Source organism: Chelmon rostratus, chromosome 17, assembly GCF_017976325.1.
Source record: "Chelmon rostratus isolate fCheRos1 chromosome 17, fCheRos1.pri, whole genome shotgun sequence".
Classification (NCBI taxonomy): Eukaryota; Metazoa; Chordata; class Actinopteri; order Chaetodontiformes; family Chaetodontidae; genus Chelmon; species Chelmon rostratus.
The window spans coordinates 13,500,856-13,519,120 of record NC_055674.1 but is presented as its reverse complement, the minus strand read 5'-3'; the positions used below and the strand labels follow the sequence as shown (position 1 = coordinate 13,519,120).

General features: G+C 43.3%; 2 protein-coding genes across 2 annotated transcripts; both read left to right on the top strand.

The window, feature by feature from the left end:
- Positions 1–2,804: 2,804 nt before the first annotated feature.
- On the top strand, positions 2,805–9,504 carry ankrd40 (ankyrin repeat domain 40). The gene is made up of 5 exons (XM_041956956.1): positions 2,805–3,327; positions 4,098–4,246; positions 4,468–5,106; positions 5,819–6,000; positions 7,268–9,504. Exons 1-5 carry the CDS (start codon positions 3,194–3,196, stop codon positions 7,409–7,411), a joined length of 1,248 nt encoding a protein of 415 aa, XP_041812890.1. The 5' UTR covers positions 2,805–3,193; the 3' UTR covers positions 7,412–9,504.
- A 6,101-nt stretch (positions 9,505–15,605) lies between these two features.
- Positions 15,606–17,994, top strand: wfikkn2a (info WAP, follistatin/kazal, immunoglobulin, kunitz and netrin domain containing 2a). Its single transcript, XM_041957748.1, has 3 exons — positions 15,606–15,818; positions 16,258–16,574; positions 16,794–17,994. Exons 1-3 carry the CDS (start codon positions 15,606–15,608, stop codon positions 17,992–17,994), a joined length of 1,731 nt encoding a protein of 576 aa, XP_041813682.1.
- The last annotated feature ends 271 nt before the right edge of the window (positions 17,995–18,265 follow it).

Here is an 18,265-nt window from a genome sequence, read left to right as displayed (position 1 = left end):
TTCGACTGCAGCCAGTTAAGCGGCAGCGCCTTCAGCCTCTGAACCGGAAGTACAACTTGACAAAAGCATGTACTTTCATATTGACCACACGAACTTCGAGTATTAATTATGCATAACAAGAAATTGTAATACATCCAACGCTTTGCTCAATTCGTTGCTCCCAATAAAGTCTGCAACTCGTACGTTTCTTGAAGGAACTGCTCATAATTCATAGCGACATAATACACATAATAAACACACGTACACATGGATTTTAGCAGTAGCGGCAGACGCGTGGCCAACATTTAGCTTGTGTTATTTTGAAAGATTTCATAGGAAGCGAAAGAATAACATTGTGTCTGATTTGACGGGAGACTCGAGGAACCGATGGAGGACCAGTATATCTGGGGTCCCGCCATGATAGATGGAGGCAGTCAAAGTCTACCCTCCGTAGCAATGCTAACTATGCTAATGTTACACTCGCTTACATCCCATTCCGACCGATCACAAACTAATTTGGAATATGTTTAACTCTCATCATCACTTAGCATCAACGCAGACTCACGAGTTTGTACCGCCCTCCCGTGGTAAAAGTATGGAACTGCATCACAAAATCCTAAAATAAAGCGTCCATACACACAAACTAACGCTTTCTTAACAGAGAGACAACTTCAACAGACATTATTTTTCTGTGGTGGTCAATTGTAGACTGTCATGGGACCGCTACGCTGAGCAGGGCGAGGCTTAATCTATGTGACAACTGAAGCCAGCCTTGCTAACTGTACTGAAGTTACTTGCAATAGTAGTAACACTATTTATTGTTATTTTTAATCGGAAGGCAGCTTACATTGTTTTTTCCACAGCACACAAGAAACACACCTTTTTATTTATTTCTTATATTTTTTTCCGCATATTTTATTTTTCTTTTATTTAGTCAAATTCCGTTTTGCTTGTATAATAAGTACGTATATATAGTCTACTTTTTATTTATTATCGAATGTTCTCTACCTCTGCTGCTATTTTTTTTCTTCCCACTGCTTTCAATGCTGCTGCCCAAATTTCCCCGACTGGAGATAAATATTGATTTATCTTATCTTATCTTATCTTATCTTATCTTATCTTATCTTATCTTATCTTATCTTGTACTGTAAGAAGATTATCAGGTTTGCTTTCTCAATACCGACATCGGTCACATGACCCTCGCCCAGCAAGTTCAGCAGTTCACCTAAGTGTATTTCGTCATTTTCATTTTTCATGACAATTTCTCTTCATTTCCGATTGCTTCATTTGGTTACGATATTTTGAAAGCATTCACCGAAATTAGTAGTATGCCATTCTCAAGAGTCTTTCCATCTGTATAACTGAAATCGTGTCAGCCATCCATGTCTGGAAGGAATAAGTGGGGGTGATTTCTATTCCCTGAAAATGAGTCTTTTGGCGACAATCAATCCCAGCATAAAAGACTGTTGCCTGGCTTTAAGAGAACACAGACTGGATTGTGAGCGACTGAAGATTGCAAGTCCAGGTTCCTGCTGGATGGGATAGCCCTTTAAGTACCAGTCGAATATTCTGGGCCAGAACCCAGTGAGTGACGGGCAGAGCCAGAGTGTGTCCTCAGAGTAAAAATTAAACTTTTTAAAGTCCCAGGTTTTTCTAGCTTTGAAAAAAGAATGTCTGACAGGGAAGAGTTGGCAACAGGGTCAAGCTCCTTATTCAGCCACAACGGGGCCTCAGAAGCAGAGTTACCTGCAGCAACCTTATTCTGTCAGCCCAGCATTAGTATCTGAATACAGGTATAACCAATCCTCCCTCAGACTGTAACTTCTGCAAATGGATTTGTGAATTCCTGTCGCTCTTCTAACTCCAGATGTAAAACAAGATTGTGGAATCCAATTATTTAAATACGTTTAGGCAAATTTATTGCTCGTTGAAACTGTCGATAGGAGTGTATTTAGAATCCTGAGTTCACTGCCCATAGTGGTCAAAATGAGGAAATGCAACACAACGTTGAAATAATAGCAATAAACAGTCAATGTAAATATCGGTAAAATCGCTATTTATGTCAATAAATCCAACATTCTCATAATTATTACAAATAAAAACATTAGTATTGGTTATAATCAATTAACGTTATAACAATATCGGTTTTCTGATGTGGTGACCAATGAAGCCCCTTAAACTGGATTTCAGAGTTAAGGCAGATATAATAACAAACCTCACTTCCGGTTACTTCTTTCAAAATAAACTAACAAAACTGAAGCAATCAGAATCGACCCAATAGTAATGATTAATCGTGTTCGTCCTTGTTTTGTTTTGTTTTTCTTTTCGAGTGTTGCCAGTTATAGATTACACATCTCCACACTTTTCCATGGTAACAATACTATCTATTCTATAATAATCTATATAATTTTCCTTGTCCTTTATGATTCGGCTCTTATTGGCCATAGACATCATCCAGCAATTTAGGCGAAAAACGTTGTGTCTGGAAAAATCTGGAAGGATTGAGTCATTAATTTTGTATCACCTTTTTTTTTTTTTTTTTTTTTTTTTTTTGACCCAATATGTAAAATGTGGACATTAGTATTGCCCACTGGTTGCCTGGCTGCTGATAGCCCAGCAACACGTGTGTGGGGGGAGTGGGTGTGTGCTAATAACAGTGATTTCACCTTCTATTTCTTATATTTATCTAATGACGAGAACTGCTCTCATAACTCTGTATAAAGTGCTGTGGCAGCGAAACGCGTCAGGTAACTGTGAGTATTCAGAGGGGAACTAACATTTGCGCTCGCTGTTGTTACATCTAATGATGCCCCCCGAAGAGGCGGTGGTGTTTCTGGCAGCCTGCTGACGGAGCTCTGACACCACTGACTGATTGAATGAGTGCCGGCGGCGGTGCTATAACGTGAACGAACAACAGGAATAAATGCCGGGGACGGAGCCTGCAGCAAAGCCGCCCAAAGACTCCGACCATCGACGCGAAGTAGCATTAGCTGAAGCAATTAGCTGCCACAAGCTAGCACCAAAGATTGCTAGCACCTCGCTAAGCTAACCACTAGGTACAATTAGCCGGATAGCTAATGTTAGCTGGCAAGTCTATTTATAGGGGGCCCGTGTGCCATCAGTAGGAAACTCGTTAGGCGATTAGTATTGACAGCTTAACCCGAGAGGCTTCTGTGTTTCCTATGATCTCACAGCGCTAGTTTTTGGTACCAAAATGTCCACCACTTCGTTGGATAAAGAATTACAGGAGCGACTGAGAGAGGCGTCTGCCATCGGGGATATCGACGAAGTGCGGACATTGGTGGAGAGCGGAGTGAATGTGAATTCACAGAACGAAATAAATGGATGGTGAGTGTTTGGACGGATACATGTGGGTCGTCACCACGTCGAGTGTCGGTTCGCTTCACAGATTTGTACATATTCGGTGTTTGGCGACTGTGGAAAAGTTCTGTGCAGCTAAGTGCGTTGCTGCAGGGATTAAAAGTGCTCAGTGTTATCTCATTAGAAGGGTTGAAGCTGGTTAGTCAGGCAGAGCTGCCACTTTTTACCCAGCACTGTGGAGATAGTTCTGACTGTGGGAGGCTATTAGCTGTTAGCTTTTATTATATAGTATTTAGTCACCTCAAAACATCAGCAGGGACCAGTGACAGAGGAGTGAAGTGAAATAAAATGTGAACCGAGACACTGGCAAGCCTCTCATTGCCACAGGTAGGGAGTTTATTGATTTGAAAAACCTAATATCACACATACAGCACATAAACAAAGTTAATAACACTGTCATGCTCCAACATTTTCAGGCAAGTACGGAGTATAACTAAGACCATCGTGTCTGTGCCTGCAGTACGATTGTTTGAGTCATGCTCTAATTTTACTCTGATTTTACCAGTCTCAGGTAATAATAGTACATGACTTTCATTCCAGAGCCACACGAGCGCAGGTGGTGTTCGGCTCCACTAGGAAGTTTATCAGGCAGCCGGTGTGATGATGCGTGGAGCAACAAAATATCGTTCTCAAATGATCATCAATGTGGACTGTCATAGAAATGTAAAGTTATTTTGAATGAATATATGTTGTGGTTCATTAAACTGTGCTCTCTCTCTCTCCAATAATCCCACCAGGACATGCCTACACTGGGCATGCAAGAGGAACCACAAGCACATAGTGTCCTACTTACTCAGTTGTGGAGCGGACAAAGAAATCCTCACGGCTAAGGATGAGTTAGCCTCACAGCTCACGTCCAAGCCAGAGATCAAACGACTTTTGGGAGGTAAACTACACATTTCTTACTCTCTCGTTCCCCGTTCCTGTCATTATAAGTTTTTTTGTTGTTACTGGCATGTGAAACATCAGTTGCATACACAGTCCATGTGATACTTCAGCATGTAAAATACAGGTTTTAACCTTCATGAGTTCCATGAACTGTGTGGGTCGTCATTTTGAAACGCTTTTAAGGAAATAATTCTTTTTCTATGCACATCATTACTGCAGTTGAAGTGGAGGAAGTGCCTGAAGTCAAAGAGCCTGAGCTGCCAATCATCCCCAACTACCTGTCCAACCCGCCCTTCATGTATTCCAAGATGGACAACAAGTCAGAGGCCATCCTGGCCCAGCACCTTACACAGAATGGTTCTGGAGGACATGACGAGGACACACACAGCGATTCGGCCTCCCTTTCCCCGACACACGAGCCTCAGAAATCACAGAGCCTGGTGTCCGACAGCCCCACTCCTCCCCCAAACTCCACCACCCACAGCCAAGCCCAGGCTGGGGAATTAATTCCTGTGGCTGAGCAAAATGGCGTGTCACCCAGCCCGGCCTCATCCCACAGCCACGCCGTTGTTAACTGCAAAGTGCCCATGGACCTGTCAGTTGAGCCGCACCTCGTCAACCACGCTGACTACCCGCATGCGGTGGCACACAATGGCACCATGTGCTCGCCTCCGTTGCCCTCGCCCAGCCCCGGCTTGGCCAGCGGCAGCGGGAGCCAGGTCCAGGCCCCGGTGGCCAACCCGACTATGAGCAGGCAGCAGTCTATCCCACAGCAGCTGAGCTACAGCCAGGCTGGAGGGCCCATGCCAGCCTTTCAGCCTTTCTTCTTCACCAGCACCTTCCCTGTCAATGTGCAAGGTGAGAGAGTGATCAGGTGTTTTATTCGGTCTAAAACACTCATCCACACACACAAACATATACAATTTGCATTGGGCTTTTTGAACAATTTGGGCAATTAATGTGAGGGTGACAACTACCTGAGCTCCATCTGACTGGCTAAATGGTTCGAATGCATGGCCCATGTATCCAGGGCTCCGTCTGATAGGCCAAACATTTGCATGCTGAGTGTGACTGGTGTGTTTAAATGAAGTTAGCGAGCATGTTCATATTTCAACAGCTATGAGAGTACGATTTATCGGTCAGCACTAGTAGACAGGGACTTAAGTGCTGTAACTCTTTCCTGGCTGGGAGCAGTGACTTCCTGGTGTCTGTTCAGTCGCCACAAGGTTCGATCCTGCTGCTGGCTTTCATTTGTTATGGTTATGCCGCTCACCAGCAGCAACACAACCATCTCGTACAGTTCTCCACATCACACAGTGGAACATTTTTTAAACACAAGATGATCAAAGTTTAATAGAAATTATTATTTTTCATGTGCATGAGGGTGGTGAAACAGACTTCATTATATTTTGGACCATAGAGTTGCCCAGTGTTTTGACAGAATTATTAATATGCTTTTTATAGAGGAGACGTCTTTCATATGCATGAAACAGTTATAATTAAATCTCCCCTTGGGCTGTGTCCATCACCTTATTAACAACTGAGCCGTCACTCTGCTCCATCTCTGTAGAGTTGGTGCTGAAGGTGCGTATCCAGAACCCCAACGCACGGGAGAACGACTTCATTGAGGTGGAGCTTGACCGCCAGGAGCTCACCTACCGTTCCCTCCTGAGGGTCTGCTGCCGCGAGTTAGACATCAGCACCGAGCACGTGGAGAAGATCCGCAAGCTGCCCAACACCATGCTGAGGAAGGTAGGAGAAAGAAGGCGTGCATACTGCACACAAAGCAGGGATCAGTACACTGTATGGACTCACACATATGAACGCAAACATGGATTCACACACATTGCTTGGCTCATAATGGCGAAACATGTTCATCTTGCGGCTTATAGTAAGTTACTGCGCTCTTTATTTGAGATATTTTCTGTATGAGTACTCATTTAGACCCGATGTTTTAAAACTTAACGGCACACGGAGAGAAAGAGGTGGTGAAAGGCAATGAAACCCTAATTTTACTTCTTCTCTGACTCATAACTACAAACACAAGAAATCCGAGCACACAGACATGATGCACATATTTTTAGACTTTCTGAGGACATCATTACTGACGTTTTCTTTGTCACCAAAGGGATGCAGCAATAGTTGTCTGCACATCCATGCGTGCACTACAAACAGAAACTAATAATAGCTAATTAGACACACTTATAATGCTGACAATTTACAGAAATGTAAACAAATACAGTCTAAAAAAACAGGACTCCAACTAACATGAAAACATTACACTCTTTGCATCTGCTAAAGCATTATGGGAGTAACAAACCCCATTAGTAATAAGTTTTCATTCAATCAGTATTTCCTTTAACACACATTAAAATAGATGGGGAACTTTAAAAACTCTTAAAATAATATATTTTTGTAAAGTATGATTGACTTGAGGGATGCCAGCTCCCCAGCTTCAAGCACTGCTTGGCCGCTCTAGCGATGCTGTGACACTGACTGAAGTTTGAGAACCACTCCTCGACTCGCACGTCACACATATTCCACCTTTTGTTTTCAGTGGGAGAGAATCTGCGATCAAAGTAAGCTGACGTGCCTGTCGTCACAATGCCGCCTGTCCTGTTCTGTTAGGAATATATTCGAAAAGCGTTGCTCTTCAGTCGCTCTGTGTCTGACTCACGTCTGACACCGTCCCAAACTCTCTAATTAGGTTGTTTGTGAATCACTTTACCTTCCCACTGAAAGCTCCCTGTAGCCCCTGTGTACGCTCTATTTGTGTCATTACCCACCCCCTTCTGACAAATAATGACACACAGGCCCTGGCCCTGTTGAAAATATTAGTGAAACAGAAGCTGTTTGTCTAATTCATTATTGATTGATGGTTTTTACCTTTATTTATGGATCGATCAGATTTCATATCGGGCTGTGGGAAGTTCTGATTTCATTTTTCTAGACCAAATGTTTCTGAATGTTGGTGTATCTGTCATTCTTTTAAATGTAATTTTTCCCCTTTCCTCTCCAGGACAAAGATGTGGCTCGGCTGCAGGACTTCCAGGAGCTGGAGGTTGTGTTGGAGAAAGCGGAGGGCCTGTCCCTTTTCTCCGGGACCGGGGGCCTAACAGACAGACCCTGCTACAACATGAAGGCCTCCCGCCTCACCTACTAGAGGTACCACAGAGGCCGAGCTCTCCCCGCTTACGATGGGCTTCTGTAGCTAGCCTCAAGCAACCACAACTAGTTGCCCGCCCAGTAACTTGTTCCAGCTTTGTCCGGCTTTGGTGTTTCGCCAATTTCCTGACTGGGATTTGTTTTCTCAAGTTCTGTAGCTATTGTCCTCCCCCAGTCCTCCTCTGGCCCTCCTGCAGCTTTAGTGCACCCAACCAGTTCTAAGCGATTACTGATGCATGGTGTCCTCGGTTATGTGCGAAAGCATTCGGGCCCCTCTCGCCCCTCTTTATCTCTTTCTCTCCCCCCACTGCGCTTTGTGCCAAGACTCCAGTGGGACAACAGAGGGAGGCATCGGCTTGTCTTCCTCACAGACTGGACTTGGGTTTCTGCAGTAGCCTTATATGGACACTTCCCCGTACTGGCTGTGGACTGTGGTCACAGAGGAAAATGGTCTGATAAGACCGAGAGCAGAGGACGGCAGGAAGGATTTACATAACTCTAACTGATACGTTCATCATCAGTCCACAGAAAAGGACAAGTTGAAACACAGTGGACTTGCACAGAGCAACGTGAATTTCGAGCAAACTGATCTATGGAGTGTTATTCTAGCTGGCACACACACTTTCATCAATGCTGTAGACATAAACCTTAGTGTCTTTCTGGCAGAGGGCATCCATTAATGGCCCAATAGTAAAGGTGGAAGTAATGTCACACCAGGTGAGACTTGGGTATCATTGGACTAATAGCACTTTTATTTGCTAACCACACACACAGTATGCTTTAATCTATAACGGCAGTAGGATGGGTGAGTTGAAGTAAGGAGTCCTGGTTTCCCTACGTGTTTAAATCATGCAGTCATACACTGTGGAAAAGAAATAATTTGTCTGAATTGTTCTCTTTAGTGTCGTTTCACGTCAGACTAAAACTTAATTTATACCGTAGAGATAAATGTGCAGCAACTTGAAGAAGGACTCGGTTTCTTTGTTTCTTTTCTGCAGTGCATCGCCACTACTGTGCGCTCTCCGGTTCAGTCAGCATAACGTTCAAAAAACTGTCAACTGTGAAGTATTTATTTGACATGTTTTAGTTTTGTTGATTCTCACTAACAATGCGAGTAGGTCAGAGCGACGAGGCTCGAGTCCTAGCAAAGGTCGTGCGCGAGGCTCCCGCTTGGTTGACCGAGCCAGTGGAGCCCTCTGCGGGATGTTTTCGGTCGCTGTCCTTCTGTGTAACTGTGATTAGAGTCAAAACCAAAAACTAATCTAGCCAGCAAAGATACTAACTGCAGAGTAAGCTGCTTTAGCAAAGAATACGGCCTCGTTAGATTTGCTCCCCCTAAACTGAAGAGGAGCCACGTGTGTTTGTGACACTTGGCTTTCCTCCTCCTTCCTCCAACACTCATCCAAATGATTATTTCTGACATGATTATCTTTGCGTCATCTCACTTTTAAACTTTATAGATTTCTTTAAAACACACTGAAAGCGACACAGAATATATATGGCTTCAGTTTGGTTGTCGAGGCCAGTCTAGTGCTAATATTTAATTTTTTATATATGTATAAAACAGAGATGTTTTCTACTTGGTAGCTTAATCAGAGGTGTTGATGTCTAACTTGAACGGTGACTGACAAGAAAAAAAACATCCTTATACTGTATATTAAGGATTGAAGTGGGTCAAGAGGCACAGCTGTGTTGTGTCACATGGTAACATTAATGCTGCTTCATCAACACTTTATATTCCTTTTAGTTCTCAGTACTGGGGCTCGTTTGTTTTAGGCAGTGAAGTAGGCCCCGACACATGTTCTACAATCAAAACGGTTCTTACCCAGTGGTAACTGTTTACTGTTCAGACATATACCTGAAGCTCTTACTGTATTTGTATGTTTTATGATATATTTTTTCTTAATTTGTATTTTTTTTTTATTTTTTTAACCAGTTAGGCCTGTTGTGTTTGTGTCAAAAAGTCTGCCGTCGTGCAAGAGAGAGTTCCACAATGGGATGGAAAGTGTTGTTGAAGCCAAGTGCAATGTGGGGAAAAGATTGTGTTTCCAGAAAGTTTGCTGTGAGAAAAAGGAAAAGGAAAAAAAAGAATACCGAGAGTGCTTATCTTGTGTTCCCAACTATGTTAAATGTTTTATGAGGTGGAGGTGTGCCACATGTGATGGAGGAAACAGCCCCCCCGGCCAGTCTGTGCTCTGGGCGAGTGAGATGCAGCATGTTGTTTGAAAAGGGTTTTTATAGGATGGAAAGGAGATGACTAACATTGTATTTGTGGGGTTGCTTATTGTTCTAGAAAAAGCAGAATACAGTTTGACTTAACCTATGCATTCAGAGTCTGATATTTTTATATACAGTACATCATGTGTACTTGTAGAAATAATCTTAGGCACTGTTCAAGTTGTGTTTTTTTGTTCTTGAGACCCGTATCTGTTCTTTGATAAAGCATGGTGAATTACTTGATCTCTTCCCTCTTTTTCTTTCAAACTGACCACATGTAATTCTAAAAGCACATTGTGTCCATACATATGACTAATGAGTATACTGTTTGTTTGAGTCTATGTCAATCGTGGCTTTAAATGAAGCCAGTTACATGTTTTGTGTGGCTTTTGTTGCAGGCTTGTGTGTACCTGCATGTGTGTGTTTCAGCTGAGAGCCACTAGAGGGAGCAGAAGAGCAAGAATTGGCATTAGAGTCCAGAGCCATGAAAAAGTCCTGTCACCGCCTCAGTTTTGACGTCAGCATTCAGTGATAATTGAATACTGACTAATTGATAATGATCAACAATTCTCATGCAGGTGTGCAAGTAGCAAATGATAACTGTTGAGTCACAGAAGATGATTATGTTTTGGATGAATGATCATTTGTAAGATATGGTCTGCTTGAAAGTTATTTTATCCAGGTGTTGTTGCATTAATGCCTTCATTATTGAATACCAGAATAAAATCAAATGGAATTTAAAAGTGTAGCAGCATTCAAAGGCAAATTACACACTTTTAATACGGTCCCTGCACACATGATTCTAATAAACCCGATTAATCTTTTTTGGTTTGACTAAGTTTTCTAAGACCTCGGCCAAGAAGTGGACTACGTGAATAAAACCTTCATCAATCGTGGTATGCATGAATTTAGATCTCATTATAGGTAGAACATATATTGCGATCTAGAGCAAAATCAGCTGGGAAATGCCTGTTTTTGGCTTACTGTTAAATTAAATACCTGAAAATTAGAAGTACCTCAGCAAATCGCTGCAAAAAAGTTGTGAATATCTAATTGCGGTAAAGAAACCGTAGAATTGGAAACACTGACAGTGTGCTGAGGTTTAACTGCAGAACATATTTTCTGCTTCAGTGAATAAAGCTAATCATTCATTTGCATAAATAGCTGATGAAAATCCAAGTTAGTTAGTCAGGTTAGGCTGTTAGTTGCTCAGATGCACATTATCAGTGACTGGTTTAGACCTTAAACTGTTAATTTAATGTGCATTTATTACCACCTGCGTGCATTATTAACACTAATAAAAAGCATTCCTGGAAGTGTTCCATATTCCAGAGCTCAGTATTGTTGCACCGTCCAGCTGTGGTTTTGTCTTTGGCCCGTCCGTTCACTTTTGACCTGCATTTGCACAGCAAGCCAGCGTTGTACATTCTGTTATGAACTTAACTAACGAGACATTTTGTTATGTTCCCGTACTGATTTAAAGAACATAAACAACACCTAAGTTATGGTCATACTGACACACTCGTGTGAAATCCTTAACCTCTTCAGTGAGATGAATATAATAGTGCTCATGTGGTGAGCAGATGTTCACACACTGCAGTCCGGGGAGCACAAACGTTGCATAATGTGAGCAGAATGGTGTTGAGAAAGTGAAGTGTGTGTGTGTGTGTGTGCAATGTAAACATGTATATGGATTTAAATTACTCAGCAACTTCCCTGATAATCCATGAATAGGTTTGAGTAATTTTTTTAAAGAAAATATCAAAATTCTGTGATTCCAGCTTCTTCAGTGTGAATATTTTCTGTTTCTTTACTCCTCTTTGACAGTAAACTGAACATCTGTGGGTTGTGGACAAAACAAGACATTTGAGGACGTCATCTTGGACTTTGAGAAACAGTGATCGACATTTGTCACCATTTTCTGACATTTTATAGACCAAATATCTAACTGATTTATGGAGAAAATAATCCACGATGAAAGTAATCATTATTTGCAGCCCTACAATGGAATGCAAAGCAGTCAGGATATATACATTTCCCTGGACACTCGTGAAGCTGCACATGTACGCTTGCATGTCTGTCCATCGGCATGTTGCGCTGTGTGTCTAGACTGAGGCTGAGGAATCAGCTTAGGGCCCTGCTGTGGCTGGACGTGTCTCTCTCCTTTGTTCCAGAGTGAGACACTCATAATAAGCTTAGTATGAACAGTCATAACACCTTCATTGTTTTGAGCCAGCTCCACCAGCTTCCCAGGCCTCGGCCGTGGGCAAGAGAAGCCGTGGACCTGCATGGTCAAGAACCCCGTAAGAGCATTTTAGAGATGGAGGCAAAAGGCGACGTTACTCAAAGGTACGTGCCTTGGTCGATGTGCTTGGACTATGGCCCTTGGTACAATTTGTGCCCCTCTCTAACAGGCATAATGCACAAATCCAATATACAGAGCTACTTATTTCCAACACAAATGCATGCATGACGCTGTAAAGCCACACAGTGGGTACAAACTGTGGGACCTCGTGAGAGATTTCCACCTCTTTTATCTGCGGTGCTGTTCGCTAGAACATGAACATTGTACTTCATGAATCCAGTTTGTATTAAATCCACAATGAGTGATTTGTCCTGAAACAAGGAATCTGGAACTGGACTGACCATCTCACTCTTACCTGGGCAGGCCCACATGCAGCACGTCCAATGATTAAAGCAATCGCCAGACAACTGGGGAAATATTCTTATTCGCCTTCTGGCAGAGAGTTAAGGTGAGAAGATAAATAACACTCTCGTTTCTGTTTGCTCAACATTAGGCTCGAGCCAGCAGCCAGTTAGCTTAGCTTCCTGTAGCATAAAGACTGGAAAGAGCTAGCCTGGTTCTGTCTGTAGAGAACCAAATCTGGCGACCCGCACTGATGAACACATTATAAAACTTGTTTGTTTCACTCATACAAAACCCACAGTGCAAAAAACAAACAAACAAAAAAAAAAACTATTTAAACTTTATCTGAGTTCTGGGATTAGCTTCTGGCTGCCTGACGCACATTTCCAATCAGTGTTAAGAACAATCCTGCAGGCAGGCAAAGGAATGCTGACCGAATTTCAGAAGATACTGGTGACACTTGTCATATGACTTTGATTATGACCTGTGAAACAGTCAAGGTAGCCTCCTCATGCCATTGTTGTCAAGCCCTCTCTTTAAGCCCAACATTTCTGTATAATGGTATTGGCCAGAGGAAGGCACAACTAGGCCCAATGTTCCCACTAGGCCCATTTTACCAGGCCTTTAAATTGAGCGTTGTTCAAAAACAAGTTTATTAAGACTCAATTTAGCTTCATGTTTGCAAGCTGTGAACATTATTCCACTCATAGTTTTTGATTTATTGGTTTTTGCTGCTTCTGTCAGTGAATGCTGAAGATAACATGATTATGATGTCGTATATGAAAGTACTTTACTCCGGTATTAACCACAAATCTTCAAAGCAAGCAAGGAAACATTAATGAGCTGTTTTGAACCGGGCTCAGGAAGACGGCGAGGGTGCACAGAGGAGGTCAAAGTCAAGGTCTGTTTGCAGACAATACATGTGCCGAAGGCAGATAGGCTGCCGGAGCGCCCTGCGTGGGGTCCACCGTGTGGCTTTATTCAATATGCGACATGCCCCGTAGCCCTGGTGTCGGCTATGCTGGGAATGCAGGGTCCTGAGGGGTGAAGGTTAGGGGTGGAGGGCCTGAGGGGGGCGAGTGGGTGAGCAGACACTGAAAACACAGCTTGACCGTGTTTGTGCATTTGCAGGCAATTGAGAGAGTGCACATGTGTGCGTGTATGTGTGTGTGTTTGTGTGCAAAATGAGTGAGATGATGTATATAATCCGTGCTTACATTTGATTCAAGCAAATCCTTCTAAATCATCAATATCTGCAGTTAAATAATCAACATTTGTGCACTATATTCACTATATGTTTATATTTCAGTACTTTCTGGTGCATGCATGTGCATCCGTCTTACCTGTGTGCATGTGTGTCGGTGTGTTTTCAGTAAGGACTCACAGACCAGACTAAGACTGCAGGGTTTGAGCGCAGGGCCTCTCTGGGCTCAGCAGGGACTCAGCTTGGGAAGCACAGACTCTTTACTCACTCACACACGCACACACACACACACGTGCACACACATGCATTGAATTGAATTTTTGTTCCTCTAAACATGCAGCTTGACCGGCTTTTTAGTGTCCATGGCCAAACAGACCACCAGCCTCTCTGTTTTGTTTTGATGCCCCCTTTTCTGCAACACTTCCTGGAATTGGCTTATGGGGAGCAAACCAGTTTTTCACAGCATGCTATCAAACTGTCTGAACTACTTGTGACTTCTTACATGTCAATATTGTGATAGCATGAGCCAGATGAGCCCTGAACCTCCTAGTATTTCCATTGTTCCTATGTGTTATCACTAACCCCACTATTCCAACACTGACAATACCTAAAATATGAAAATCAATGTAAACAGGATTTTCTGATTAACATAATCCAAATGTGTTCATACTGTAGTTCGAGTAAGTAGTGAGCAAAGTAATGTTTGTTTATTTAATATTCACTTGAACATAGACTCAACCACAGTTCAGTGAATATGCCAGTCTAACACACTCATGGTCATATAAACTAGAATATAATTCTGTTTTTTTTTTCTCTTTGTGTTATTATATTATATTAAATAATAAACCAATAATATGTTAGGTCCAAAGACTGTGCAAAATGGTGCATCCAGTATGGCAAAACTTGAACTCATATCTAAAATATTATAATTTTGAATGGTTGAATTCACACAATGCAGCTCATAAGTGGCTGGTTTGGCACCACCAACTGGTACATCAGCATGCTTCTCATGTCGAGCGTTTGGCTCTGCTGGAGTTTTTAAGGTACAGAAACCTTTTGGAGTAAAAGAAGAGGAGGAGAGGAGAGAGGATGAAGGAGGATGGATGCTTTCACCTGAATTACTTACCAGAATGTAATGCCATGGCATAAATAAGCACCATCGTTTAATAACACATATAGTAACCACCTCTGCATTTGAAGATAATCAAGCAGTTTAAATGAACCTGGTTCGCTTTCAGTGCAGACAGCGAGGCAGGACAGGAAGCACTAACAGCAAATATGAGAGGAACTGCGCTGAGTTTGGTGCCATCTGCTGGAGACTGACCTTCAGTTCAGAGGGACGGGAGGAGAGGTGACTGCAGGGAACAGTGCTGGATGTTTATCTGCACAGGACTGACGCACAGTACTGTGTTTTTATTGGATATGACAAATCAGAAGAACATACCTGTCCAAAGCGTCTTCTAATATGAAATACTACACAATAATAACTATCTGCTCAAATTTAACATGAAGAGTACGTCACAGCTCGTACACAGTGCACACATCCTTTATGTTGGCTCTATCCACTAACTTGTATCTTTACATGTATTTTTAAAAAATTGTGAACAACCAACACGCTTAGATCCAGCCTAAATTGAATAATAAATGTTATCTACTATACTTTTTAGAATGATAAATATCTCCTCCTTTGCACCGACTTTGCGAGTTAAGGGTTAAGGCAGCCAGCGCCTTACGCACAGGTGTCTCGCCAGTCCTCTGAAACAGCGCCTGCAAACTGCTGGCGAACTTTTTTTTTTTTTTCTTTAATTAAGTTGATCATAACTGTAACTCAGCTGGGATTTGCTGTCCGACTAGACAGGCCACTGTAATTCATGTAGTTGGATCTTAAGTGGGTTTGCGCACCGCAGCACTAATCTCTCGCTGCTATTAAACGTGGAGCGACTAACCTGGAGAGCTCTCCACATCGAGACCGGTACCGCACGCTCCTCTTCTCGCTCCCGGCTGTTAGAAAATCAATTACGAACCAGTTTGGAGATAGTTTATACAATTTTTCGGCTATTTAAAGTCGCGTTAAACTTTCTGGGTTTTCAAGATTTTTAGCGTCCGCTCAGTTACGCGCCGGATATGTGGTGGATGCTGTTTCCCCGATGGATTTGGTTTCTTCTGGGACATTGTTACACTATGCTCCTTTATATGGACAGCTGCCGTGTGAGAGCAATGCCCATGTCTGTGGCAAAAGTGGTGTACTCTCACGCAGGTCTGTGCCCGAACGACCTGAACCCCAACCTGTGGGTGGATGCTATGAGCACCTGCATGCGCGAGTGTGAATCTGACCAGGTGAGTTGACCTGCAGCTGACGGTGGTGTAGGCAGCTGCATGTGAAATGTGAAGGCACTACTTATCTTTGTCATTAGTCTAACATTTCACAGAGTTTATTAGGTCAAAATATCTTATATATCTAAAATAATGTCAGTGGTTATGCAAACTTACATATTTAACTGAATTTACTTCCTTTAAGTTTTTATTCATGCTGCTGCCATGTTGAACAAATACTGGTCAAATCTCATCCGCATTGAAAACACACTGAAATTATTAGTTTTATTGAGAAGGATCTCACCAGGAACCAAACCATTTTCTCTGTTTCATGCAGTATTTTTAATTCAAACTGCATCTCAACTATAAAAAGAAAGAAAGAAAGAAAGAAAGAAAGAAAGAAAGAAAGAAAGAAAGATGCTAGTGTGTGTACAAAAGTTTTTTCTTTCTTTTCCAACTGTAGGACTGTGAGTCGTTTGAAAAGTGCTGCCCTAATGTCTGTGGTAACAAGAGCTGCGTGGCAGCACGCTACATAGACATCAAGGGCAACAAGGGCCCGGTTGGAATGCCAAAGGGCGCCACCTGCGACAAGTTCATGTGCTCTCAGCAAGGGTCCGAGTGCGACATCTGGGACGGCCAGCCTGTTTGTAAGTGCCGCGACCGCTGCGAAAGAGAACCCCACTTCACATGTGCGTCTGACGGCATGACCTATTATAACAAGTGCTACATGGATGCAGAGGCCTGTTCCAAGGGTATCTCTATCTCTGAGGTCACCTGCAGGTAACATGTTAAGTATTTTAGATCTCTACTATTTGCTTTTTGGTGTTATGAGGTAAAGTTGTCTTGTTTTATGGCTTTCTTTATGGAATAGAATATTCTCTTTGAATAACATAACAGAATAACATAGTCTCTTTGTGATAAGTTAATATAGTAATTAAAGAGGAGCCTTTGACATATCCTGGCTCTGATTAATTCATTTCTCATTCAACCTACCTACAGGTACCACCTGACCTGGCCAAACACCAGCCCCATCCCTGCAGAGACCACCTTACATCCCACCACTGCCCTCCAGACCACCCTCCCAGCTGACATCCAGCTCCCCGCCATACACAGCGGCCCCACCCAACAGGCAGTTTTTGTGGGTGAGACAGCTAGCTTCCTGTGTGAGGTGTCCGGGAAGCCTCGTCCGGAAATCACCTGGGAGAAACAACTGAAGGGCAAAGAGAACACCATAATGAGGCCTAATCATGTCCGAGGGAACGTTGTGGTCACTAACATTGGCCAGCTGGTCATATACAACGCGCAACTTCAGGATGCCGGCATCTATACCTGCACAGCCAAAAATGTTGGGGGAAGTGTATCGTCGCACTTCCCCTTGGTCGTGATCAAAAGAGAGGCGAAAGGTAAGAGCGCAGAGGGGAATAGTTCCAACCTGCCATTTCCAGCTGAAGAGTGCCTCAAGAGTCCAGACACAGATGACTGCGGAGAAGAGAGCATGAGCTGGTACTATGAACCAAAGAGAAACAATTGCTTCACCTTCACCTACAGTCAGTGCAATAAAAACCGCAACCATTTCGACACCTATGAGGCCTGCATGCTGTCATGCGGAGGAGAGCTGGCGGCTCCCTGCAGCCTACCGAGCCTCCAAGGGCCTTGCAAGGCCTACGAGCCTCGCTGGGCTTACAGCAGTGGCCTCAAAAAGTGCCAGTCCTTCGTGTATGGAGGCTGCGGCGGCAACGAGAACAACTTTGAGTCTAAAGAGGCCTGCGAAGAGATGTGTCCCTTTCCGAAGAACCACAACTGCAAGATGTGCAAACCTCGAGGCAAGATGGTCGCCAGCTTCTGCAAGAGTGACTTTGTAATCCTCGGGCGTGTGACTGAGCTGACGGAGGAGCAGGAGTCAGGCCACGCTCTGGTGACGGTGGAGGAGATCCTGAAGGACGAGAAGATGGGCCTGAGGTTCTTTGGCAAAGAGCCCTTGGAGGTGACTCTTCTGAACATGGACTGGAACTGCCCCTGCCCCAATATCACCACAGCCAACGGGCAGCTCATCATCATGGGGGATGTTCACAACGGAATGGCCGTCCTGCAGCCCGACAGCTTTGTAGGTTCCTCCAGCACTCGTAAAATCAGGAAGCTTCGCGAGATCGTCCACAAGAAAACCTGCGATTTCCTCAAAGATTTCTCTGCCGTCCAGTAGAGTCTTTGAACGTCTCACACTCGCTGAAAATCAGTTATGCCGTTTTCTGATTATTCCAAGCTCCGGTGACCTCACCAGTCTGACTGACTGCCTGTAAACGTGAAACTAATAACTTGTCTGCAACGCTGGAGGTTTTGTTGCCTGTTTCGGATGTTTTTCTTTCCTTACTTTGTTCCTTATTGCTTCGTAGATCTCAGAAAATCACTCCTCATAGTTTGAATTGATGTCACTGATCATTTATGTCAGTTGTTTTCTTCGCGGATGCTGTATC